This window comes from Gymnoscopelus braueri, assembly GCF_963280865.1.
Source record: "Gymnoscopelus braueri genome assembly, chromosome: 20".
Taxonomy (NCBI): Eukaryota; Metazoa; Chordata; class Actinopteri; order Myctophiformes; family Myctophidae; genus Gymnoscopelus; species Gymnoscopelus braueri.
Genome location: NC_137622.1, coordinates 16942299 through 16969198, shown reverse-complemented (window position 1 = coordinate 16969198; position 26900 = coordinate 16942299). Strand labels below are relative to the sequence as shown.

Below are 26900 nucleotides of genomic sequence, written 5' to 3'. Positions count from 1 at the left end.
AACATTCAGTGGTGTAAAGTAACTAAGTACGTTTACTCAAGTAGCCTACTGTACTTAAGTATACTTTTGAGGAATTTTTACTTTTTTACTTTACTGGAGTATTTCCAATTTTTCACTACATCTCAGAGACAAATATTGTACTTTTACTCGACCCACTACAATTATTTGAAAATGTTAGTTATAGTTACTCTGTAGATTTTGATTATTATTTCAAAACATACATTACCCACTTCAGCCCTATATACATTGTGCATAATGAGTACTTTTACTTTTGTACTTTAAGTATATTTTGATACCAACACTTGTGTGCTTTACTGCTTTTACTCAAGTACATTTTAATTCCGGACTTGTACTTGCAGTATTGATACTTTTACAAATGTGAGTACTTTTTCCACCACCGGGCATTGGGCAGTGTAATAGTCATTTACATAACAATACTTGAGATTATGCTCCACAGACACAGTACGACGGTGTCGCGTGCCAAAGACAACAGATTTACAAGATCACAACAACACGCCTCGAGCATTGCGAGTTTGTAGATCTGTTCACTGATCTGTTCTATTTGGCACGTGAGCGATAATATCAGTGCAAGGCGCGTGTAGTGTTGCCATGTCGGCTTATTATAAGGGACTTTGGGCTTCTTTTTCTGTAAAGTTGCTTGTAAAAATTGGTGGTTGCGTTTTTTTGGGCTTGTTTCTAAAGCTTATTGCTTATTTAGGCTTGCTTAATTGTTTTTTAAACCAGTGGTTCTCAAATATTTTCATGAAAATGTTTTGTGCCCAGGGAGCATTTGTGTTGTTAGAATGTTTCAAAACGAATATTCCAAATATTCCACATTTTATTGCAAGCGAGTTTTTGAAAATAGCAGATCTACAAGCTCACAACGCGTTCAAATAGCAAAATAGGTTTAAAGTGCTCACGTGGCCTATATATTATAGTTGCTTCTTTTGGTCTTGTTTTCCTAGACCTGGTTGCTTATTTATCGCACAAAATCTGGCAACACTGCCTATCATATCGATGCACGTGACGTCAGGGGCGCGAGGCGAGATTACATCACCAACCACTGCGTCACAAGACAAAAGAAGGGAATTTAACAGTAGGTTGTTTAATGTTTCCCCCAAAATATAACACTTATTTGAATGTTTCCCCCAAAATATAACGCTTATTATTGAACGAATTAATATGAAGTAACGTTTCCAAACCAATGAAAACGTTCGTATAGCGTTAAAACAGTTTATTTTGTGAACCTACAGGCCACTTTTGACGTTTGGTTTACTCATCCTGTTTAGCTCTTGAAAGTCTACCTTTAAAGCCTCGTTTATTAACTTTATATTCCGTCTAAACGACGATGCTTGTTCTTTGGTCAGCTTTAAAGCTATACACGTTCAGTATAAGTCCAGTGGTGGAAAAGGTACTCATATTTTTTACTTACGTAAAAGTATCAATACTGCAATGTTACAGAAATACTGTAACTGTTGTTACAAGTAAAAGTCCAGCTTAAAAGTCCGGAATAAAAAAAAAAGCTGCATTGTGAGCTTGTAGATCGGCTATTTTCAAATGGCCGAAATGTATGCTGATCTGAAGTGGTAAATGTAGCCTATGTTTTGTAATACTAATAAAAATCTACAAAGTAACTAGTAACTTAAGTTTTCAAATAATTGTAGTGGAGTTAAAGTACAATATTTGATTCTGAGATGTAGAGGAGTAGAAGTAAGACTAAAAAGTCCAGTAAAGTAAAAAATACCTCAAAACTAGTGCTTGAGTAAATGTACTTTGTTACTTTACACCAGTGGTTCTCAAACTTTTTCATGTCAAGGACCCCCATAATGAAATGCATTTGGCCACGGACCCCCATCTCAAATATGTTGTTCCAGGGACCCCCAGAAGCAAATATCTGAGTTACAAATGTTCGCTTAAAATATATATATTGAAAGGTTTGCACATTTTTTTTTTCAAAAATAGCAGATCTACAAGCTCATAGCGCGGCACCGAGTGCCGCGCTATGAGCTTGTATATCTGCTATTTTTGAATAGCCAAAGTATAAAATATGGATAAAGTGGTTAAAATGATTGTGATTTATTAACAGATTTTGCTGGGGACCCCCTGGTACCCCCTCAAGGACCCCTGGGGGTCCCCGGACCCCACTTTGAGAACCAACGCTTTACACCACTGGTAAAGTGTTTAGTCTATTGTTATTGTTGGTTCGTAGATGGCCGGGTCAACATCTTCTAACTCTGAGACTCACCAGAACAACAACAGCAACCAGGACAACATGTTGGATGTGAACGAAGACCTGGAGAAAATGACTGAACACGTTGAAAATCAATCAGGTTGTTATAAGTTGTGCTTTTCTCCTCTAAACGTCACTCAAACACAGGCTTCAACGCATGTGTTTTTGATTGACAATAGGTCGAACACGGCTGAAAGCTTATGAGGCCAGTGAAATATACACACCTGAACAACCTTGGCTTATTCAGTGTTGTTGATAGATTCTGCATACATTATCCTAGCCATGGTGGGAAAAAGTACATTTCTTTACTTAAGTAAAATTATCAATACTGCAATGTAGAAATACTCTGTTACAAGTAAAAGTCAGGTAATCAAAATGTACTTGAGTAAAAGTGCAAAAGTATTGCCGTCAAAATGTACTTAAAGTACCAAAAGTAAAAGAATGCATTATGCAGAATGTCCCCTTTCACAAGGTATCCTTTGTATAAAATGTATAAAAATCTTTTGAAAATAGCAGATCTACAAGCTCACAACGCGTCGCATCGCGATGCGTTGTGAGCTTGTAGATCCGCTGTTTTCAAATAGCCAAAGTTTAAATAGAACAATTAAATCTACAAAGTAACTAGTAACTAAAGTTTTCAAATAATTGTAGTTGAGTAAAAAGTACAATATTTGCCTCTGAGATGTATTGGAGTTGAAGTAAAAGTACTGAAAATTTGAAATACTCCAGTAACGTAAAAATACCTGAAAAGTGAAAACTGTACTTAAGTACAGTACCTGAGTAAATGTACTTAGTTACTTTACACCACTGGATACAAGACTGTCATATGACCGATTGATCCAAGGCTAACTATCCAGATACCCACGGTTGAGGGCCAGTTTGACACTGTACACAATTTGTCTCATTCACTGATATTCTGTTCATAATATCTATTTGTATGTTCATTGGTGATAGATGTATATTAATGCATATATTCACTGGTGATAGATTGTACATTACCATTGGTAGAATATACATTATGTTAAATCAAGTAGGTCACACCAAGTGCAGATGGCTAGGGTCATCAGACAAAGCTATATATATAGCTATATATATATATATATATATATATATATATATATATATATATATATATATATATATATATATACATAAAAAACTCAACTCTCACCCGTACCCATCCCATGTGTTTCATGCTGTTGCTGCTATGACACCTGAATTTCCCCACTGTGATCAATAAAGTTCGATCTTATCTTGTCCTACAGTGCAGCTGACTTGGATGGCCTATGACATGGTGGTGCTGCGGACCAACCCAGCGCTGTCAGATGCCATGTTGAGGCTGGAACAAGCTTATGTTAACTGCAGGGCTGCCGTGTGTGGGACCGGGGATGATGGCCAGGATTTAGACCCACAGCAGCACCTGTCTGACTGATCTGTGATGTTACTGGTGTTCAGTTTAACCACCAGCCCCCCCTTTGAATGATATTTGATGTTACTAGTGATCAGTTTAGCCTTTTTCTCAAAAGGTGTGAATTATTAAACAGTGTGTTATTAACCACTATCTAGCAAATAATATATGTGCTGTTTAGATACTTTGTCCGGCTTGTAGTGGTTTTTGTGCTGCACAAAATGTTTCTTTTATTACCACACAGACTACACCCCTTTTGAATTTAAATCAGTTGATGTTGGTTTGATTGTTGGTTCTGCAAATACCGTGTTCATTAGAAATGCTTAGTTTTGTTTCTGTTGTTGAGTGGAACAAATAAAAAAATGTAATGGAAATGGATTCAGTTGTTGATTTTTTGACATGGACCTATGTGTGAGACTGCCAATCCCATTGCAGAAAATAATTTTCTCTTTGTTCATTCAGAGACATTATAAAAATCACTTTTTTCCAGTTCTTTGGTGGTGGGATGATGGCTCCCAAAGGTCTGTTTATTATTGACATTTTGTCTTTCAGATGGAGCAAACGGCAAAGAGCACAGAACAAAGTGACTCCATTGATCTTGAACACATACTGAGGGGACTGGACTCACTGTCAAACTGCGTGGGCCAACTGGCACGTATGTATGACTGTTTATTCTATTTCCCCTCCCTTGCCACCTAAAAAAATAGCTACAAGGCTTGATTGTGTCATCAAATTGATCTTGATGAGGATCCATTAGCACACATGCAAATTACATGACACAACTAGTGTGCTAGATCTGAAATGTGATACCAAGAACTGCATAACAAAACCTCAACTGCTCTGCAGTTTAGCCATGCATGTAGACTCCAGTGGTATGGGGTGTCGTGATGGTTGACAGATAGATCCCTGCTGATGAGTAGCACAGATAGGGGAGTAACTGAAGGATCACATAGACAGGTTGCCCATCACACCATTTGATGCAAGATATGATGGTGTGCCTTCATCTTTGCCAAGGGGGACAGTTGGTGGGCAAACAAGCATCCAGACAGTAATCCTCGCAACTGTGCTGTCAGGCCTGATTACAACTATCGGCTACATTTCAAAACTGCAAGCCCAGGGGCCACAGAAAGCTAAAGTGTTTTAGCACATTTCAATTCAAAGTTGGGGGTGTACTGTATATAGAGGGAATCTTGGCTGTGCACTGTTATTGTGACATTTGACCCTTATATCCTTGAATAAATACCGCCTATGGTGAAGCGTAACTGTGAGAAAAACATGCCCGACGTAATGATTGTGAAGATAAGCTGTTATGGTATGTACGGATGAGCGACACTCTAATGTAAACTACAGTCTGTGGCAGTTATGGGCTCAGGTGCCTGCATTATCTGCTTTCACAGCAGGTCAGTTCTTTTGTGATACGAACAACCTGCAGCATTTTGTTTTAATGAATATCACATGTTTGTAACGAAGAATATGTTCTAGGGCATGCCTGTCAATATTATATACCAGGGTTAATTCTTTTTGGCCAAAGTTTAGTTATAATACATAAAACATCACTTTATTTGTATTTTACCATGCTTCATGCATGCAATTTATTTCTGAGTTCTTACAATAAGCACTAGTAAAAAAAAACACATGATAGAGAATACATCAATAGCATCAATACATTCCATTCAATTCACAGCTCTGGCTATATAGGATGTGCTATCTTCCTGTTAATGGCTTAATTTTTAGTTGTACAAACTTGGCGTTTGTTAACGTTTGGTCTAAGGGTTTTAAAATGTTAATGTTGGCCAAAATTATATTTTTTCCACTGACTATTTTCGGCTAGATTTGACTAATCAACTTTTTTTTTGTAATGCATAAAAAAAGCAATTATATCATAGCTTTGACAAATAACAGCACAGTTCATTTATCCTGTTGGTTTGGTTTACCTATCAAGCAAGTGTCAAATCTCTGCAAGTTGATTTTCATGCTGGCTGGTAGTGGCTCAGAAGGTATAGCGACCAATTGGGAACCCAAAGGTTGCCAGTTCGATTGCTCATGGCTTCGTGTCAAAGTGTTCTTGAGCAAGACACTGAACCTGCTACTACCTGCTTCCGATATGCAGGTGCCTGCATGGTTGACTCCGCTGTCAGTGTGTGAATGGGTGAATACTATAATGCACATTGACTGGAGAGAGCTGAAATCTCAAGCAGCCATCTGCCTGATCATACCGTATAATGCACCTTGTAAAGCACTTTGGACAAAAGGCGCTATAGACCATTTAACATTTATACTGTGCTGAAATGAACAGAAACCAATTGCTTTGTGGAAAATCACCGGTGTGCTCCTTTTAATAAAAATGGTTAACCACCGATTGTCAAGAGATGTAATTATCTATTCTTGTTTGGTTTTCTGTATGCAGTGCGGACTGAACTCAGGCTGTGTGATCTCAACGTGTGTGTCGGTCACCCTGACAACATTTCATTTCTGAGCACAACTGAGGATGGAATGAAGCAACCGGGTTCAAGGTCTGAAAGTGAGGAGTGAGGAAGGACATAAAGAATAGATGGTATGTATATAGAACGACTTTAGTTATTACCCAGTATGGGGTACATGCAAGGAATTTGCCCTGGCAACTAAAATGTAATGCATGGATATCCATGTCAGTGTGATGTCAAAACTAGGGCTATAACAAAATATTTGTAATCATAAAATCATCTGCACTTTTCTTATCCACTTAAACCTCATTTTAAAAATGTGTGAATAGCAATCTACAAGCTTACAACTTGAAATGCCGGTTTGAAAGTGGTTGGAAAGTTACAAAAAGGGCTCTGAAATAAAATGGAACAAAACTAGAATAATGTTTAAGCAGAACTAAAGCAACACTCATTATATGGAATTGTAATATACATTTACATACAGTACAAATGCCATTGTGTACATAGAAGTGCACTCACTTTGACAGCCGCTAAGTACACCAAACGAACTGAAGCCAAAACAATAACAACTGACACTGCTGGGTTGTAACGGCCCACTCATGACTCCATCATTAATCTCACGACCATGATTGCAACACACATGTGCATGCAGGCCCACACACACGAAGCAAAACACACATATGTTCACAATGTGTATTTAGCTATATTATTAATAACATTTTTCCTGCTGAATAAATGTAACACAGTACCCATATGTATACACAAACACCTAGACACCCTTATTCAGTTGGTTCTGGTCAGAGTGCTGCAGGGTGCAACAGACGGCTCTGAGATGCAGAGCTCCGGTCCAAGGAATTGATCAGCACCAGTGGAGTGTGTGTGTAGTAGTCGATCACTTCCTTCACCCTGGGGAAACTCTTAAGGCACAGAAAAAAAACATAATGAAAATATGGTAGTAAAATAATCAGGTCACTGACAGATAAATCCCTGAGGCAAAGTGCAACATGTAACTTTGGATTATTCTTAGACAAAAGTATTATTAACTAAATGTACTCAATGGCTCTTAGAAATGTGTTGATGGTAGTATGGTGTTTGTTGCTGTACCTCACAGTTCTTTAGGCCAGTACCCAGGGAGTAAGAGTTGCCGTGGTTACGAATCTGGATGTTGTAAACCTTGTCTTGGTACAGCACCATCAGCGTGTACGGCTGCTCCGAGGACCCTGTGGAACTGTCTCGCACCACAAACGCCCCATCCTGCGTACACACACACACACACACACACACACACACACACACACACACACACACACACACACACACACACACACACACACACACACACACACACACACACACACACACACACACACAATGCCATGCAGTTCAGAGATATGTTGCTATTATCAAAAATGCAATAAAATAATATAACTTTTCTGTGTGTGTGTGTGTGTGTGTGTGTGTGTGTGTGTGTGTGTGTGTGTGTGTGTGTGTGTGTGTGTGTGTGTGTGTGTGTGTGTGTGTGTGTGGTCTGTCTGTCTGTCTGTCTGTCTGTCTGTCTGTCTGTCTGTCTGTCTGTCTGATGCTGTGATCCATCCTGACCTTGTTGACCTTTCTGAGTGCAGCTTCAGCCTGAGGCCTGGTCACTTGTCCTTTGTACCAGCATGGGTCCATATCCTGAAGAATTCACCAAAATGGAACATTCACATTAGAGGAACTCTAACTTATGCTCAGTTTTGTGTTGCAGTCATAGGTCGGAGTAACTGTTCTAATAAATGTTAAATAACTAAACAACAACTAACAACAAACATGCCATTATTTTGAGTTCTGTCAATTTGAGGTTTTACACAGCTGTATTTGTTTTACAACACTGCCATCTGCCTTGCCAAGTTACACAAGTTACATTGTCAAATAAAATGTCTAAAAAGACACATTTTGAATCAACTCACCAGTGTTTGACCATGTTGTGAACTACGAGCCCTAGATGGCCTAGGTGATTGAGGAAGAGGTGGGGCTGTGTTGAACTTAGTGGACCTGTAAAGGGAGAGATGACAGAAAAATACATTAACATATCCGGAACTGCATTTTGCAATGAAGAGTTCAAAACATCATCCCTGAACACAAGTTGTCAGGTATACAGCTTAATCCATTAATGAATTAGAATTTTCAGGGCAGTCTTTAAAGAGCTCACATGGTTGGATGGAAGTTGTTGTCAGGTGTACAACTTAATCAACGAATTGTAATTTATTGAAGATAGCTTGCCTCTATCAGAAAAGTATCGTTCTCTTGTGTGTGTGTGTGTGTGTGTGTGTGTGTGTGTGTGTGTGTGTGTGTGTGTGTGTGTGTGTGTGCGTGTGCGTGTGTGTGTGTGCGTGTGTTCCCAGCATGGCTACCTGTTGAAGGTTTCTGATGGTTTGGGGTCTTTTGTTTGAGGAAGAGGAACAGAGTAGGCCTTCCTCAGCTTTGTCTTATCAAAGCGGGTGATCACGTCAAGCTTACCCTGCAGAAAAACAAAAGGACAGATGATGGATGATCAAATATACTTTGAACTCAAGCATCTAAAGAACTACAGTAATTATGAATGAAAAAATAAGATGTTTAAATAGAACATTCAAAGACAGTGGTACGTTATTGTGGCTAGAGGTGGAGGCCGATGCTTCCCTGCCTGGACGCTGTGGGGAGTGAGAACGCCTGCCTGGAGAATACACACACACACACAGATGTATTGGAATGTCTTTTGTAATATATTCAGTATATAAATATATCAGCAAACAGTGGTATGAATAATAGGTTCTACTTTCTTTTCATCCTGTATGTAGAAGTGTTATGATTGCTTTGTGGTACCTATGTACTCGCCGTCTCCTAGAGGTTTACCCAGGCCAAGAGATCGGGGGAGGACATTTTGTTCGGAGGGAGGGTCCTCATATTCATCATCACTACCCTCCTCGCTCTCTCTTAGCCCAGCTGGAGATGGCTCAGACATGGGGCAAATGTAGCTCTCTCCCCCCTCTTTTGCTGACTCTGTCTGCATATTGTCACCAAAATTGAACGTTCACGTTAGCTTTATGCACAGTCAGTTCTGTGTTGCAGTTATATTATGTTTGGTCAGAAATACTGTTAAAATCAATTGAAAATGACTAAACAACAATATAGCAACAAACATGCTATTATTTTGAGTTCTTTAGACAAATTGAGATTTTCACAGCCGTATTTATTGCACAACATCGCCATCTGCTGTCTGCCTCCCCAAGTTACACATGTTTCATCATTGAAAAGGTCTAAAAAGACAAGTTCTAAAAATCAACTCACCAGGGTTTGACCATGTTGTGAACTACGACCCCTAATAGATGGCCGCTTAGGTGATTGAGGAAGAGGAGGGGCTGTGTTGAACTTAGTTGACCTGTGAAGGGAGAGATGACAGAAAAAGACATGAACATAACCATAACTGCATATAGCAATATCAAGAGTTCAAAGCAACGTCATCCCTGAACACAAGTTGTTGTCAGGTATCCAACTTAATCAGTTAATTGTAATTTATTGAAGATAGCTTGACTCTATCAGAAAAAATCACTCTCTGGTGTGCGTGTGTGTGTGCGTGTGTGTGTTCCCAGCATGGCCCATACATTTTCAGGGTAGCCTACCTGTTGGAGGTTTCTGATGGTTTGGGGTCTTTTGTTTGAGGGCTCATTTGGGTGGATGAGGAAAAAGAAGAGGCCTTCTTCAGCTTTGTCTTATTAATTAAGCGGGTGATCTCAGTCATGTCAGGTTTGTTGGACATGTTGACTGAGAAAAAAAAAATAGGAGAGTCGGCACATTAATATGTATGTGTGTGTGTGTGTGTGTGTGTGTGTGTGTGTGTGTGTGTGTGTGTGTGTGTGTGTGTGTGTGTGTGTGTGTCTGACCAGAGGCGTCAATTTTCGGTAGGGGATAACGGGCCAGCTTACCCTGCAGGAAAAAGAAAATATAAGGACAGAGATGAATGGATGATCAAATATACTTTGAACTCCAGCAGCTAAAGAACTACAGTAAATATGACAAAAAAGTGTATCAGTGTTCCAGTGTGACATTGTGAAAGGGTTTCTAACAGAACATGTAAAGTCAACAGTACATTGATGCGGCCGGAGGCTCCTGCTTCACTGCCTGGACGCTGCAGAAGGGGATTAGGACTCCTGCCTGGAGAATCTACACACACACCCACACCCACACCCACACCCACACCCACACACACACACACACACACACACACACACACACACACACACACACACACACACACACACACACACACATTTACTATTTAGGCATTTAGCAGACGCTCTTTATCCAGGGCGACTTACAGTAAGCAAGGTAAACACATACAGTACATCAAATGCAGAGAGGCAGTGTAGTGCCTCAGTAATAGGATCATATGTAAACCAAGAACCTAGCATCAAATGATAGAATATCAAATAATAATAATATTATGTTCTAATTTCTTTTCATACTGTATGTAGAAGTGTTATGATTGCTTTGTGGTACCTATGTACTCGCCGTCTCCTAGAGGTTTACCCAGGCCAAGAGGTCGGGGGAGGACATTTTGTTCAGAGGGAGGGTCCTCATATTCATCATCACTACCCTCCTCGCTCTCTCTTAGCCCAGCTGGACATGGCTCAGACATGGGGCAAATGTAGCTTTCTCCCCCCTCCATGCATTCTTCTGGGCAGTCATATACATTATCACATTCGCTCTCCTTGAAACACAGAAAGCCCAAACAGATGACACATTGTTACACATGGTTGGGTTGTGTTAGCTGAAACTCACATTTTGTGAATTTGTGCAGTAATTTTGCTGACTCTGTCTGCATATTGTCACCAAAATGTAACACATTATCTTTATGCTCAGTCAGTTCTGTGTTACAGTCATATTACGTTTTGTCAGAAATACTGTTAAAATCTATTGAAAATTACTAAACAACAATCTAGCAACAAACATGCTATTATTTTGAGTTCTTTAGACAAATTGAGATGTTCACAGCCGTATTTATTGCACAACATCGCCATCTGCTGTCTGTCTCGCCAAGTTACACATGTTTAATCATTGAAAAAGTCTAAAAAGACAAGTTCTAAAAATCAACTCACCAGTGTTTGACCATGTTGTGAACTACGACCCCTAATAGATGGCCACTTAGGTGATTGAGGAAGAGGAGGGGCTGTGTTGAACTTAGTTGAGCTGTGAAGGGAGAGATACAGAAAAAGACATGAACATAACCAGAAATGCATACAGCAATGTCAAGATCCCTGAACACAAGTTGTTCTAAAGTATACAGCTTAATCAGTGTGTGTGTGTGTGTGTGTGTGTGTGTGTGTGTGTGTGTGTGTGTGTGTGTGTGTGTGTGTGTGTGTGTGTGTGTGTGTGTGTGTGTGTGTGTGTGTGTGTGTGTGTGTGTGTGTGTGTGTGTGTGTGTGTCCAGTATGGCTCATACATTTTCAGGGTAGCCTACCTAGTGGATGAGGGAAGAGAGGAGGTCCTCTTCAGCGTTGTCTTATCAATTAAGCGAGTGATCTCAGTCATGTCAGGTTTCAAGACCTGTGAAGGAAGTAATTAAAGCTGCTATATGTAATTTTGGCCAAATTTCTTTCCAATATGGTAGCTGTGCATAGAGCCTATTTTCCACAGCCATATTCGTTTTAAAACATTGCCATCTGCTGTCCACCTTCCCTAATTACACAAGTTACCTCATTGTCATGGAGAAAGTCTATAAGGAAACGTACACATTTTGAATAAACTAACCGGTGTTTGACCATGTTGTGAACTACGACCTCTAATAGATGGTCTAGGTGATTGAGGAAGAGGAGGGGGTTGGTTGAACTTAGCGGACCTGTAAGGGAGAGATAACAGAAAAATACATTAAAGGTGCTGTAAGTGATATGTTTTGGTTTAACTTTTTTTCTCCTGTATTCTGATAGTAAGTTAGGTTACAGAAGCTGTCACTTTATCATCAACTTCATGTTCAAATGTGTTTACCTGTAGTCTACAGGTAAACACATGATCTACAGGCTGTAGATCATATGTCACACTAAACAAAAATGGTGCTAAATAGTGGTAAAAGTGGTTCTTTGAATCGTGATTATGTTCTACTAGACTCAGGTTCTGGCCGCTACGCTACCCTCACACCTACGTGGCACCGCCGATACAACCAATTATGTCTGAGTCTGTGCTCAGGAATGTGTCAAAAACAAAAAAATATCCATGAATTCAAGGCTTCATGGAGTGTGTAATTGATAGAAAATAAGAAATTTTTGGGTGAACTATTCTTTTAAGTGTCTTGTTCAGGGACACTTTGACACATTACTGAGGCCTGGGATCAAACCTGGGATTTATGGCTTGCCAGGCAGGCTCTCTAACCATTCAGCTATGGCCACATCATCAGCAGAGATTCTAATGCAGTTCTACTCTGTAACAGTAAAGGGGTTTCAGGGGAAACCAGCAAAATGAGGAATGATATAATAAAAGACTATCTTGCTAATAAAGTCATGTCTCTAATTTTTTACAATGTATTTGATATTACCTATATATTATTTAATAAATTATGCATTTCATCCTCCAGCAACCTTTATGATGAAGGCGAAAAAAGATAGTAGACCCTTGAGAGCCAGATTGCTCAGATGCCAAGGTTCCTGTGCTGGGATTCAATCCCACGATCTTATGGTCTGAAGTCAAGAGCTCTTCCGACTGAGCTATATGGATAGAGCATTACCAGCAGAAGTCACACTTTCAACTCCCACTTGCAGATTTTTTTTGCGCGAGTCTTGTATTTTTTTTAGGACTTTCAAAAAGCGTTAAGCATTGGTTCTCAAAGTGGTTCCCCCCAGGGGTCCTTGGGGTTCCAGGGGGTCCCCAGCAAAATGTTATTATTTAATATGGCTTTTTTTATTGCTACTTTTAACTTTTTAATGGATCCTATGCAAGTAAAGCCTGATAAAAGTGTCAAACTCCCAAAATCCACCAGAATACTGGAAATTACGTCTACTCTGTTAAAATTTCAAGAGCCCCTATTGCTATCAGAATATAGGCCTAGACCTATTTAACGGCTTATTCATTCTTCAGGGTAGCCTACCTGTCTGATGGTTTGGGGTCTTCTGTTTGGGGGATCTTGTGCTTAAATGGGGCTGGGCTGCCCTCTCCTGGACATGGTGGATAGAATATTATATAAAATATTTGAATTGTATATAATACTGTATATAATGTAGGCTGTGTGTGTGTGTGTGTGTGTGTGTGTGTGTGTGTGTGTGTGTGTGTGTGTGTGTGTGTGTGTGTGTGTGTGTGTGTGTGTGTGTGTGTATATATAAGAAAGAAAGGAACCTGCCCACTGCTTCTCTTTGGAAGGTACCGCACACTCCAAATGACGATGGACTCAGACTCAGTTAATGCTTAATTTTTTAAGCTTTATTAGCACAACGTGTTTCGCCGTGTTGGCTTCATCAGGTGCTATATACACAGGCCAGGCGTGACTGATCACTCTGATTTATAGTGACATCCCCCGTGACAACAGATACTCCGCCCACCTGTGTGGCTACTCAGTCAATTGTTTATACAATGTATCAAAAGTGGGCAGGTACAAAAGCAGAAAAAAGGTGACAGACAATAATAATAAAATGCAATACAGAGAGAATCCATATCTATGTGTATACACACATACATACACTCACACCTACTGTGTGTATGTATATATCCACATACTAAAATGCATATATACACATATGATGCAACATGACACAGAACCACCTTGATATAAATACATAAAGGTAAATACTCCAATTTAGCAGCAGTACATTTGGAATACTCCACCCCCCCCCCCTTCTTTATATTTCTCTCTCATTGACCTCTATACAACACAGTACACCAAGTATATGTATACACAGCTCAGTGAAATTTGGAGTAGGCCAAGCAAGACTAAAAAGGCTGCAGCCTATGCAAAGTAATACAACTAATTGTAATACTTAAACATATGTGGCAGTTTGGGGAATACATCAAATTTACAAAAAGGAACTTAGATCCAGGCTTTCATTCAAGCCATGTGGTTCCATTGAATTCAATGTGAAGATCCAGTATGTTGCCCTTTGTAATAAAAGTTTTTTGTGGTCTCCACCTCGAGGAGGCAGAGTGACCTTTTCAATGCCAATGAATTTGAGTGTGGCTGCAGAGCCATGGGCCCTCTCCCTATAGTGCCTTGCTATGGCGTACTCCATATTGCCATTTCTTATGGCTGCCTTGTGTTCGGCTATACGTATCTTTAAGTTGCGTTTAGTTTGACCAATATAAATCATACCACAGGGACATTTCAACATGTAAATCACATGGGTGGTGTTACAGTTGATAAAATGTTTAATTTTGTATTCCTGTCCTGTGTGTGGGTGAAAAAAGACCTTAGTGGTTGAAGTGTTAGAGCAATGTGTGCATCTCCCACACGGGTGGTTACCACATAGTTCCTCTCTTAACCAGTTAGAACTAGAGCTAGGTGATCTATATAGTGATGTGACGACAGAGTCTCTAAGGTTCTTTCCTCTTGTGAAGCAAAACCTTGGTGGTGACAACGCCAAGGTTTTCAAATTAGGATCACATTTAAGCAGATTCCAGTTTTTGTTAATGATGTTCTTAATAGTTTGGGATGAAGTATTGTACTCCGAAACAAAAGTGACTCTGTTCCCCACAACATCTTTATGTGAAGGATCTAAGAGGGACTCTTAGATCAGTTCTGATTTTGTTCATTGCTGTGCGTATCATATACATATATACATATATACATACATACATACATACATACATACATACATTCATACATACATACTAGTATACATACATACCTGATTTTGTAAGGTCTTTCTTGGGCAGGCCACATTGGCCAGGCTTCCTGGATCTGTCAAAATGAGGAAGGGCTGGTGTTTTCACAGACCTCTGGCCAGAGGCGTCCATTTTGGGTAGGGGATGATGGGCCTGCTAACCCCCCAGGAAAAAGAAAATAAGTAATATAATAAGAATAATAACACAGAGATAAGTCGATGAACAAATATACTTTGAACTCCATCGGTTAAAGTACAGTAATGAATACAAAACAAGTAAGATGTTTAAAGTGTGATTATGCATGTTTTCTAACTGCAGAATGAAGACAACAGTACATTGCTGCCGCCGGAGGCTGCTGTTTCTCTGCCTGTACGCTGTGGTGGGGGATGAAGACTCCCGCCTTGAAAATACGGACACACACACACACACACACACACACACACACACACACACACACACACACACACACACACACACACACACACACACACACACACACACACACACACACACACACACACACACCCACACACACACACACACACATACTTATTGAAATATATTATGTTATAAATACATAAGCAGCATCAGGTGATATGATTCCTATATGTTCTAATTTCTTTTCATATGTAGAAGTGTTATGGTTGCTTTGTGGTACCTATGTACTCGCCGTCTTCTAGAGGTTTACCCAGGCCAAGAGGTCGGGGGAGGACATTTTGTTCAGAGGGAGGGACCTCATAATCATCATCACTACCCTCCTCGCTCTCTCTTAGCCCAGCTTCAGATGGCTCAGACATGGGGCAAATGTCGCTCTCTTCCCTCTCCATGCATTCTTCTGGGCAATCATATTCATTATCACATTCGCTCTCCTTGAAACACAGGAAACCCAGAGTCCAAACAAATGACACATTTTAATACATTTTATTTATAATGTACTTTACCTTTGAACCAAATGTAAAGTAACTACAGCGTAAACACTTAAGCTTGATTCAAAATAGGCGATCTGTGTTTGTTATATGTTGTGGAAGTGCTGATGTGCTCTTTAATTTTATCACCAAATAAATTAATTCAATTAATTTATTCATAGGTGATCTTTAAGCTTTATGACGTACTGTGAGCTTGTAGATAATTATGCTGCTTTTGAAATTGGTTGAAATGATTAGCAATTGGTATAATATAATGCCTCAAGATAGGGAAGCCAGGGTCAAAGTGCTTAACACATAACTGTCCAGTGGCTCAGTTTTGTTAGCTGCATGAAACTCACATTTTGGGGTTACGGTTTGCTCACTCTATCTGACAATGCAATGTTAAATGTTTATCAGGTGCATCATTGTAGTTAATTTGCAGAAATTAACTTACACTCTGATCAGCGTCCCGGGTATCTTTATCTGGTATTAAATCTACCAGAGAAGAAACAGCAGCAACTCAGCATGACAATCAAGATGACATTGATTGTGTGATTTGACCTACATTTTACATACCTTGTTTGGGATACCTAGAAGCGTTTAATCTGCAAGAAATAAATGGATGTGAAAATAGTTACAATAACTGAGACCTTAAAATATTTTACAGCTGCAGAACAACAGATGTTGCAGTACGAAGAGAGACGTTTTCTCACCTCAGACTAAAACTCTTCTTCATTCCTCTCCTGTTGATTTCATTTTGAATGTTGGTGACGATTCTAAATGGTTACAAGGCAGATATAATTAGTGCTTGAGGCAAAAAAACACATACAATCTCTCTCTCTCTCTCTCTCATTCTGCAGTTAAAATAAACGTCCTGCTATATTTTTATGCGTATTGTTTTAAGCCACAGCTGAATCACATTCTGTTGATGATAGTTTTGGATTCATGCTTGGTTTACAAGTATGTTTAAGCATACTCACGGAACATGCACTCTAGGGAACTTCTGGAGATCAACATCTGTCATTTTCTGGATGGTACAAATGAGAACATGGGCAAGGACATAGAGAGCCAATCCATATTTGAACATGGTAAACCAACTAAGGAAACGGTAAGACTGTTGAATCTCAAAGATATTCATCCACTCTTACCAAGAACCGTGCTCCGTCAATGGATTTCTTCATCACCACTTTGTCACAGCCTGACAGCTTCAGCTGAGAAAGACATAACATATGTCACACATTCATAGGTTATGCTTTGTCACAATCTCACAGCTTCAGACACACACACACACACACACACACACACACACACACACACACACACACACACACACACACACACACACACACACACACACACACACACACACACACACACACACACACACACACACACACACACACACACACACACAGTATATGGGTCAGTGACAAAATGGGGTTGGCAAGATCGAGGGCTTGGAGCACAAAGGGCTTATGTGACATTTTTGCCAAAAATGTACTCTTATCATTTTAAAGGTCGCCATGAGCTCTATCAGATGGTAAAAGAATGTGGTCTTTATAATGTTTTACTACTTTCTAATCTAGGCTGAAACCCTAAAGGTAAAAATTCTAAAATAAATACCACAATGAAATAAACAAAAATAAATAAATAAATGGGTGTATTTATTTATTACATTATGTTTTTTATTTCATTTGATTTTCTATTTACTTCTCTGTTTTGTTTTTTTTGGTCTGCTGGTTGCTGGTAAATTTTAAGTTACAGACAAGACTCGTCTGGAGGTCTTGTCTCACTCGAGAGGGACACATTGATTTTTACAAGAGAGTTTCAACATCATATTCACTTGGAATTTCTTCCTGTAAAACTTCAGCTGGACAGAGTTCTTTCAGACGAAGAGACATGCAATGGGAGTGGCTGAGAGATGGTGTAGCGGTCTGAAGATCAGACACTCAACATGGAGATGCCATGTTCAAATCCCAGTCATTCTTGCTTTTCAACTTTACTAACTGAAGGCTGACATATAAGCACTTCAAGATTACGAAGAGACTTATTATGGGAGTGGCTGAGAGATTTTTCAAGGCCAAAATACATAAAAGCAAGTCAAAAGCACAAAGACACATGTGAAGGGAGTGCTGAGAGATGGTGCAGTGGTCTAAAGGTCGGACTCTCAGCACAGAGATTCCATGTTCAAATCCCAGGCTGACATATAAAAGAACACTTCAACAGTACTAAGAGACATCTGCTGTTAGTCAGTGAGAGATGGTGTAGTGGGATAGTGATCAGACTGTCAGCACAGAGGTTCTATGTTCAAATCCCAGTCGTCCCATACTTCAAAGTACTTTGAAATTTTCAAGGCCAAAAAGAAAGTCAAATGCACAAAGAGACATGTGAAGAGAGTGGCCGAGAGATGGGGTAGTGGTCTAAAGGTCGGACTCTCAGCACAGAGCTTTCATGTTCAAGTCCCATACTTCAAAGTTGTAGTACTTTGACATTTTCAAGGCCAAAATACAAAAAAGCAAGTCAGAAGCACAAAGAGACATGTGAAGGAAGTGGCTAAGAGATTGGGTAGTGGTCTGAAGGTCGGGCTCTCAGCACAGAGGTTCCATGTTCAAATCCCACTCGTCCCATACTTCAAAGTTGTAGTACTTTGACATTTTCAAGGCCAAAAAGAAAGTCAAATGCACTAAGAGACATGTGAAGGGAGTGGCTGAGAGATGGGGTAGTGGTTTGAAGGTTGGACTCTCAGCACAGGAGTTCCATGTTCATATCCCAGTCGTCCCATACTTCAAAGTTGTAGTACTTTGAAATTTTCAAGGCCAAAATGCAAAAAAGCAAGACAAAAGCACGAAGAGACACCTGCTGAGGGCCCAAAGGTGCGTTGGCGCAGTGGTCTGGGAGCTTGATCGGTTGCCTCTGCTACAGACAGTTGGCAGGTTCAAGTCCCATGCCATCAACGTAGGCTACTGGAGGACCATCGGAGGGACCTACTGGAGGACCCACCTTCAACTGATAGTTGAAGGTGGGGGGTTATGTCTGAAAGAACTCTGCCCAACTAAGGTTTTACAGAAACAAAATTTAGATCTCGTGAACCCATCGGGCTGATTACCGCTTCCGTAGGAGTTCGGCAGGCCCTTGAAGCCTCTGCAGGACTCGTATGGTATCGCTGGTTTGTGAACAGGGCCATCTGGTGGATAATCACTGAAAGCACCAAAAGCACAGGGGACACCTCGGAGCCTTTGAGGCACATGGAGGACCTCGATGGGACTGAATGAGTTGGAGTGTCCTTCTGTAAAACCTTAGCTGGGCAGAGTTCTTTCAGACATAACCCCCCACCTTTAACTATCAGGAAACAGGGGAGGGACACAGTCCCCCCGATGGTCCTCCAGTACGTTGATGGCATGGGACTTGAACCTGCCAACTGTCAGTAGCAGAGGCAACCGATCAAGCACCCAGACCACTGCGCCAACGCACCTTTGGGCCCTCAGCAGGTATCTCTTTGCGCTTTTGACTTGCTTTTTTGTATTTTGGCCTTGAAAATTTCAAAGTACTACAACACTGGAGAACATGATGACTGGGATTTGAACATGGAACCTCTGTGCTGAGAGTCCAACCTTTGGACCACTACTCCATCTCTCCACCATTCCAAACATGTCTCTTTGTGCTTTTGACTGGCTTTTTGGTATTTTGGCCTTGAAAAATTCAAAGTACTACAAATTTGCAGTATGGGACGACTAGGATTTGAACATGGGACCTCTGTGCTGAGAGTCCAACCTTTAGACCACTACTCCATCTCTCTGCCATTCCAAACATGTCTCTTTGTGGTTTTGACTGGCTTTTTGGTATTTTGGCCTTGAAAAATTCAAAGTACTACAACTTTGAAGTATGGGACGACTAGGATTTGAACATGGGACCTCTGTGCTGAGAGTCCAACCTTTTGACCACTGCACCATCTCTCAGCCATTCCAATCATGTCTCTTCGGGCTTTTGACTTGCTTTTTTGTATTTTGGCCTTGAACATTTTAATTTACTACAACACTGAAGTATGGGAGGACTGGGATTTGAACATGGAACATCTGTGATGAGAGTCCAACCTTTAGACCACTACTCCATCTCTCCCCCATTCCAAACATGTCTCTTCGTGGCTTTGACTTGCTTTTTGGTATTTTGGCCTTGAAAATGTCAAAGTACTACAACTTTGAAGTATGGGACGACTAGGATTTGAACATGGGACCTCTGTGCTGAGAGGCCAACCTTTTGACCCCTACACCATCTCTCAGCCATTCCAGACATGTCTCTTTGTACTTTTGACTTGCTTTTTTGTATTTTGGCCTTGAAAATTTCAATATACTACAACACGGAAGTATGGGAGGACTGGGATTTGAACATGGAACCTCTGTGCTGAGAGTCCAACCTTTTGACCACTACACCATCTCTCAGCCATTCCAGACAGGTCTCTTTGTGATCTTGACTTGCTTTTTTGTATTTTGGTCTTGAAAATGTCAAAGCACTACAACACTGAAGTATGTGACGACTGGGATTTGAACATGGAGCCTCCTCTGTGCTGAGAGTCCAACCTTTAGACCACTACTCCACTGGACTGGGAGTTGGAACACTAGTCCACTAGGCCATCTCTCGCTGATTCACAGCATATGTCTCTTAGTACTGTTGGAGTGCTCTTTTGTATGTTAGCCTTCAGTTAGGTAGAGTCTGATCTTTAGACCACTAGACGATCTCTCTTCCACTCACATCATATGTATCTTCGTACTGTTGAAGTGTTATTTTATGTTAGCCTTTAGTTAGTAAAGTTGAAAAGCAATGAACCATAGAAAGACTGGGATTTGATCATAACATCTCTATGCGGAGAGTCTGATCTTTAGACCACTAGACCATCTCTCTGCCACTCACATCATATGTATATTCGTACTGTTGAAGCGTTGTTTTATGTTAGCCTTCAGTTAGTAAAGTTGAAAAGTAATGAACAATAGAAAGGCTGGGATTCAAACCTGGAACCTCTGTACTGGGAATCGGATCACTAGTCCACTAGGGCATCTCTCACTGATTCACAGCATATGTCTCTTAGTACTGTTTGTATGTTAGCCATCAGTTAGGTAAAGTTGAAAAGCAATGAACTTTAAGAGGACTGGTATTTGAACATGGCATTTCTGTGGTAAGAGTCTGATGATTAGACCACTACACCATCATTCAGTCTGTCTTTGCAAATGTCTCTTGTATTGTTGAAGCGTTCTTTTGTATATTAGCAGTTAGGTAAAGTTGAAAAGCAATGAACTATAGGAGGACTGGGATTAGGCTAGGCTAATAAACAGATAATAATCACATAGGCCTACTAACAGTCCAGTTGAATGTAAAATCTGATATTTGGAAATGGATTAGATGTTTTCTAAATGATATAAGCGACACAATACACAATGAAAATAAAGTTTACATTTTAATTGGTGTGGGGGGGGGCAGTAAGGGACCTAGTTATAGGGGTCACAAAAAAGTTTGAGAACCGTGGTATATGGTATTCTTCATCTTCATGTTTTAACCATTTAAGCCCTATACTTCCTCATACGAAATAGGGATGGCAGGGTTAATGTTGTTAAGTTGAGCATGATCACAGAAAGTTGACAACAACTTTTGAAGATACATTATCAAACAGATTGAGTCAACACAGATGGTAAGGCAAGGTTACTGCTAAAAGATTGTTCTTCCAATCTGAGTGTAATTTGTGTATCAGTACTCACTCTGTTCATGTAGTCAGCCAGAGTCCGGGCATTCCATCCCATCACCTCTGTCTTGGAAGGAATACTGTCAAAACTCATGATTATCTCTCTTCAGTATCTCATCCAGTAAAGAGACAAAAGTATTACTGGACAGCAGTAAATATTTCTTGATCGCCGTAAGGAAGATGTTTTGCTTGAACCTTACAATACACCCCACCTTCATGTAAAGTTAACAAGTGGGCGAGTTCAGAACTGTCTTGTGGTCTGAATAATGATGATTTGACAGGCAATGCAGCCTTGTCAACATTTCTCTTGCTGTCCTTCCTGTGTAACATAATATGTTACACAGGAAGCAATATTTAAAAAATAATTTAAAAGGGGAAGTGGCCACAGACGAAGAAGAAGATTATAGCTTGCATAACTGTACTGTATATACAGTCAAATAGACTGAGAGGGTCAATTTGTACACCCAGAATTAATAACACTCAGGATTTTACACTGTAGGTGGATGCCTAGCAGAGACTTTTCTTGGCATTTGCATGATGTATTGATGACCTATTCATACCTCTATACACATAATTATTGCTACTTAATTTGAACCTTTCTGCCACCTCACTGTAAGGCTTGTTTCAACTTCCTTTTATTTACAGTTGAAATAATTATGTAATCCTCAGGCCCATTTGTCATTCAAGTTGTATTCAAGTTCCATCTTTTGTCATATTGTTTGAGTTAACACAGGTTTTTGAAAATGAAAAACATTTATAAAGCAAAAATATAGTGCTGAAATATACACACATAGAGTATGTTGTACCCTAAAAACTGGTCTACTTATGTTGTGTCCCAACTTTTAAATGATGTACAAGGCTTTTGTGTGTGTGTGTGTGGGTGTGGGTGTGGGTGTGTGTGTGTGTGTGTGTGTGTGTGTGTGTGTGTGTGTGTGTGTGTGTGTGTGTGTGTGTGTGTGTGTGTGTGTGTGTGTGTGTGTGTGTGTGTGTGTGTGTGTGTGTGTGTGTGTGTGTGCAGGCAGGTGTGTTTATTTGTGTGCTTGTGACCCAGCTCAGCCTGGTATCTCACACCCAAGTGACAGAGAAGGGTGCTGGGGAGAGGGGCTGATCAGGCCTGTCTGGGTGAATACAGTCACCCTGGGGGGTCCACGTGGGATCATTCCTCCCCCATTCTGCCCTCATAAAGGCCCGTGTCCGTAAGACCCGTGGGCAGACAATTTGCCATCCGTCCACCTGTGGACGGAACTCAACCCGACGTGCATTCACCGTATACGTTCGCAAGAAGAACCCGTGGCGACCTTTGGGCAGTAGTGAGAAAAACGTTTTCCTCTGGTCCCTCTTTCTTCAAGAAAGTGTAGGTGGAAGTGATGTGGTAGAACAACAATACACGGAACCAGCATGAGACGCTCACATAGCAACACTGAACGCCAACATGACAACGAGATTTGAAGAACAACTTTTGTCACGTGCTGGTGAACCCAAATGCAGGACAGCCAGGCAAAGTGGTGTTCAAAACCCATTATTGGGTGTTTTAATACACGACATTGGTGAACATGAACATCTCAAGACAATCTAAAACATGTGACACAAACAATGACTCAACAAGGACTGACCGGGGAACAAGACTGATATACACATGAGGTGTTGTTACAATGGAGATACAGCTGGGGCAAACAGAAACATAGAACCAAGAAACCTAGACTAAGGAACAAACAAGAAAGTCTGTGACTGTGACAGTTCCGCACTATGTAACTTTTTCTTAATGAATAAAAAAATGTTTTTTTCAAATCTGTATGGTAGAGTATGTTAATACAATATAACTTATACAATTGAGGTGGTTGTATTTTGTCTCCCTGCTCTTCTTGAGACATTTAGATCGTGTCAAAGGTCATGTCTCATCTAGACACAGGATCTGACATGAATTTTGACATGATGGTCAAGATTCAATTTATTCACTGAGAAAATAGGCAGGCTCTATTAGCTCAATGGTAAAAATGTAAGCACTTGTGCAGGAAACCGGGTTCAAATCTGGGGTGTAGAGGAAAGTTACCTAGTGCTGCTTCTACAGTTTTGTAAAGTAACCGCAGTTACTTGGCAGATTTTGATTATTAATACAAAACATATATTACCTGACAAATGATGTATTATTATAGGTTAAAGTAGACTATAAAGCAATTCAAATCAGACCCACCTTTACCAGAACATTAAAGATGAACACATTAATATATTACACTCCAATCATTTGAAATGGGCCATTTTGCATTTATAACTTTTATGTTGTGTGAGTAGGCCTATAGGCCTACAGTATTTTGATGGCAATAGTACTTTTACTAAAGTAATATTTTGAATGCATGGAGTTTTATTTATTCTAAGCATTGGTTTTCAACCTGTGAGTCTGGACCACCACATGATTTTGAGGGGTCCCCAGATGACACTAAAATGACAAGACCTTTTTAATACCTAAAAAAAAAGAGAAGAAAAAATTATTAATGAAAAAAGACCATTACTGCATTCAAAAGTAATCAACAAACTATACTATAAAAACTGGTCAAACATTCACCAAATTGTCAAATAATACAAGAAATAGGCAAAAATGAAATGTGAAAATAATTGATCTGCAAGCTCACAAATTCTTGCAACGCAAAGCGTTGTGAGCTTGCAGATCAGCTATTTTCACAATATTCATTTGGAACAGAGTAAAATTAAAAGTAATGCCTCAACCCCTACAATTCCAAGTGCTTGTCAGGGTGGGGGGTCCCCAGTTGAATTATGATTATTTCATATATATATATATATATGGCTGTTCATAGCCAAAGATATATTTGATGTACAGACTATGGACCAGATTTTATTTAACTTGATAAACTACCATTAACCACTTTGTGGGCCAACATATTGCAGCCTCTAACCAATATAGCCCTTGAAAACTTGAAAATGCTCATTTCTTTTAATTATGATACGCACACACACACACACACACACACACACACACACACACACACACACACACACACACACACACACACACACACACACACACAGAGAAAAATACAAATATGATGATGATGATTGTATAGTAACAAAACTCCTGCAAAGGTTTTTCAGACGTTTGTCTGAATTATAAAGGGGGAATATATATATAATATATATATTATTATAATAATAATATAAACATTTTGACTGCCAACCTCGACACTTGCTAATAGGCTACATGCAGTGGCCCAGCCTGACAGTGTTCTACATCCCTCCCTGGCGACGCTAATCCTGCCCCCTGGCCTCGGCCTGTCAACCTCGTCACCTCCACAGACTTTATTGCTCGATTTGTCTCACCCTTACACCGCTGTAAATCACCCATCAATACACCGTGGGCCGCTTTAATGTGTCTAAAATGCCTGTTAGGGCATTATAATTACAGCGGATTTGACTTGGTGTTGTTTTAAGCATAGGCTATTTGCTCTGAATGTCTTGACCACCAGGCTACTGACTGACCTCGGGAAATCGACGGATTGAGCCGAATACACATCGGTCGTATAGCCCAGTGGTTCTCAACCTGTGGGTCGGGATCCCCAGATGATTTTTGGGGGGTTCCCAGATGACAATTTAAGGACTTTTAAGACAAACTGTGATCAAATTGTCAAATAATATAAGAAAGAGGCAGAAATTGTGAACATTTCCGATCAAGCTCACTAGGCCTTGCATTGCAGGCGTTGTGAGCTTGTAGATCTGCTATTTTCAGTGGGACCTGAGTCAAACTAAATTATAATGCCACAACTCCTGTCAGGGTGGGGGTCCCCAGTTCAAATACGATTATTTTGGGGGGTCCCCAGTTCAAATATGATTATTTTGGGGGGTCGCGGCCTGAAAAGCTTGAGAACCTGGTATAGCCTACTCGTATGCCTAATCATAGGCCTATACAAAAAGAAACCAAGGAATCATAATAAAATATAATAATGGTCTTAATATCGTCTATTTATATATTTGTCTATCAGTGACAGCCAGATAGAATTGGCTCGAGGTGAGCTTGCATGATGGATTAAATTATAATATTGATCACAACGATCAATTACATGATCATCATCATCGTCATCATCATATCCATAATAATCATATGGCTAAAGATTAACTCACGTGAGCCGATCGAGGCACGATTTTGTCCTCGGCGGTTTCGATGGTAGATAATAGATTATAGCAATGCGTGAATGAGTGCGTGAAATGCCCCCCACATTCACGCACAATGTGAAAGCCTTGTCAACACGTTAACCAATTAAACATCTGAACGTGTCAATTTGTGTGGTAGCATAGGCTAGTCCTGTATGTTCTTGTTAACTATCAGAGCTACCCATTCCAAATGGAACACATAGGCTGCTTATGACAATAAAAGCAACCAACCAAAAATAAATAAATACATAAATTGCCAGGCCTATGTGCAGCACTGTCTCACCCCAAAAGTCATATTGTGACTTATTGACCAAACGTCAACACCCCCCCCCCCCCCCCCTTACATCCCCAATGTCAAGATATTTAGGTTTCAGCCTCAAGTTGAATTATTGGGGATTATCGTTGCCTCTATTGCCATAAGGACCGCATGATCCCCATCCCAATTAATGGCCCATCGACGGGTGACAAGTGGTTTTAAAGGATTTTGAGTGGATTACAGGGGATTTGATGATCCTATTGTTAATCAATAATTAGGCGAGGGTTTAAACACTTATATCAAGTCAAATCCATTGAGTATTAAATGATAGAAACTAGCAGTTTAATGCCTGTTGATTATGACAGTGACAAGACATAAATAAATTTGTAATTACATGATCATGAAAAATAACACCATGTATTATCTGGTGTTGGTTAATAACCTATTAATAATAATAACCCTATAACTGTTTAAGATGTAGGAGCCTCCACATGAGAATAAAAAAAATGGAACACATACTGCTTATGACAATAAAAGCAACCAACCAAAAATACATACATTGCCAGGCCTATGTGCAGCACTGTCTCACCCCAAAAGTCGTATTGTGACTTATTGACCAAACGTCATCACCCCCCCCCCCCCCTTACATCCCCAATGTCAAGATATTTAGGTTTCAGCCTCAAGTTGAATTATTGGGGATTATCGTCGCCTCTATTGCCATAAGGACCGCATGATCCCCATCCCAATTAATGGCCCATCGACGGGTGACAAGTGGTTTTAAAGGATTTTGAGTGGATTACAGGGGATTTGATGATCCTATTGTTAATCAATAATTAGGCGAGGGTTTAAACACTTATATCAAGTCAAATCCATTGAGTATTAAATGATAGAAACTAGCAGTTTAATGCCTGTTGATTATGACAGTGACAAGACATAAATAAAATCGTAATTACATGATCATGAAAAATAACACCA

The 26900-nt window shown here is 40.0% G+C and overlaps 1 protein-coding gene across 1 annotated transcript; it reads right to left on the bottom strand.

Moving 5' to 3' along the window:
• Positions 1-5205: 5205 nt before the first annotated feature.
• lcp2b (lymphocyte cytosolic protein 2b) lies at positions 5206-21705 on the bottom strand. Its single transcript, XM_080415514.1, has 25 exons — positions 21528-21705; positions 16932-16994; positions 16764-16810; positions 16497-16559; positions 16360-16388; positions 16238-16278; positions 15537-15747; positions 15214-15278; positions 14902-15034; positions 13155-13221; positions 11828-11915; positions 11538-11623; positions 11176-11266; positions 10577-10787; positions 10167-10240; positions 9896-10003; positions 9700-9845; positions 9368-9458; positions 8903-9083; positions 8686-8753; positions 8452-8558; positions 8008-8092; positions 7661-7735; positions 7166-7315; positions 5206-6978 (listed from the first exon to the last, which is right to left on the bottom strand). The coding sequence occupies exons 1-25, from the start codon at positions 21603-21605 to the stop codon at positions 6859-6861; spliced, it is 2478 nt and encodes an 825-aa protein (XP_080271640.1). The 5' UTR covers positions 21606-21705; the 3' UTR covers positions 5206-6858.
• Positions 21706-26900: the final 5195 nt, after the last annotated feature.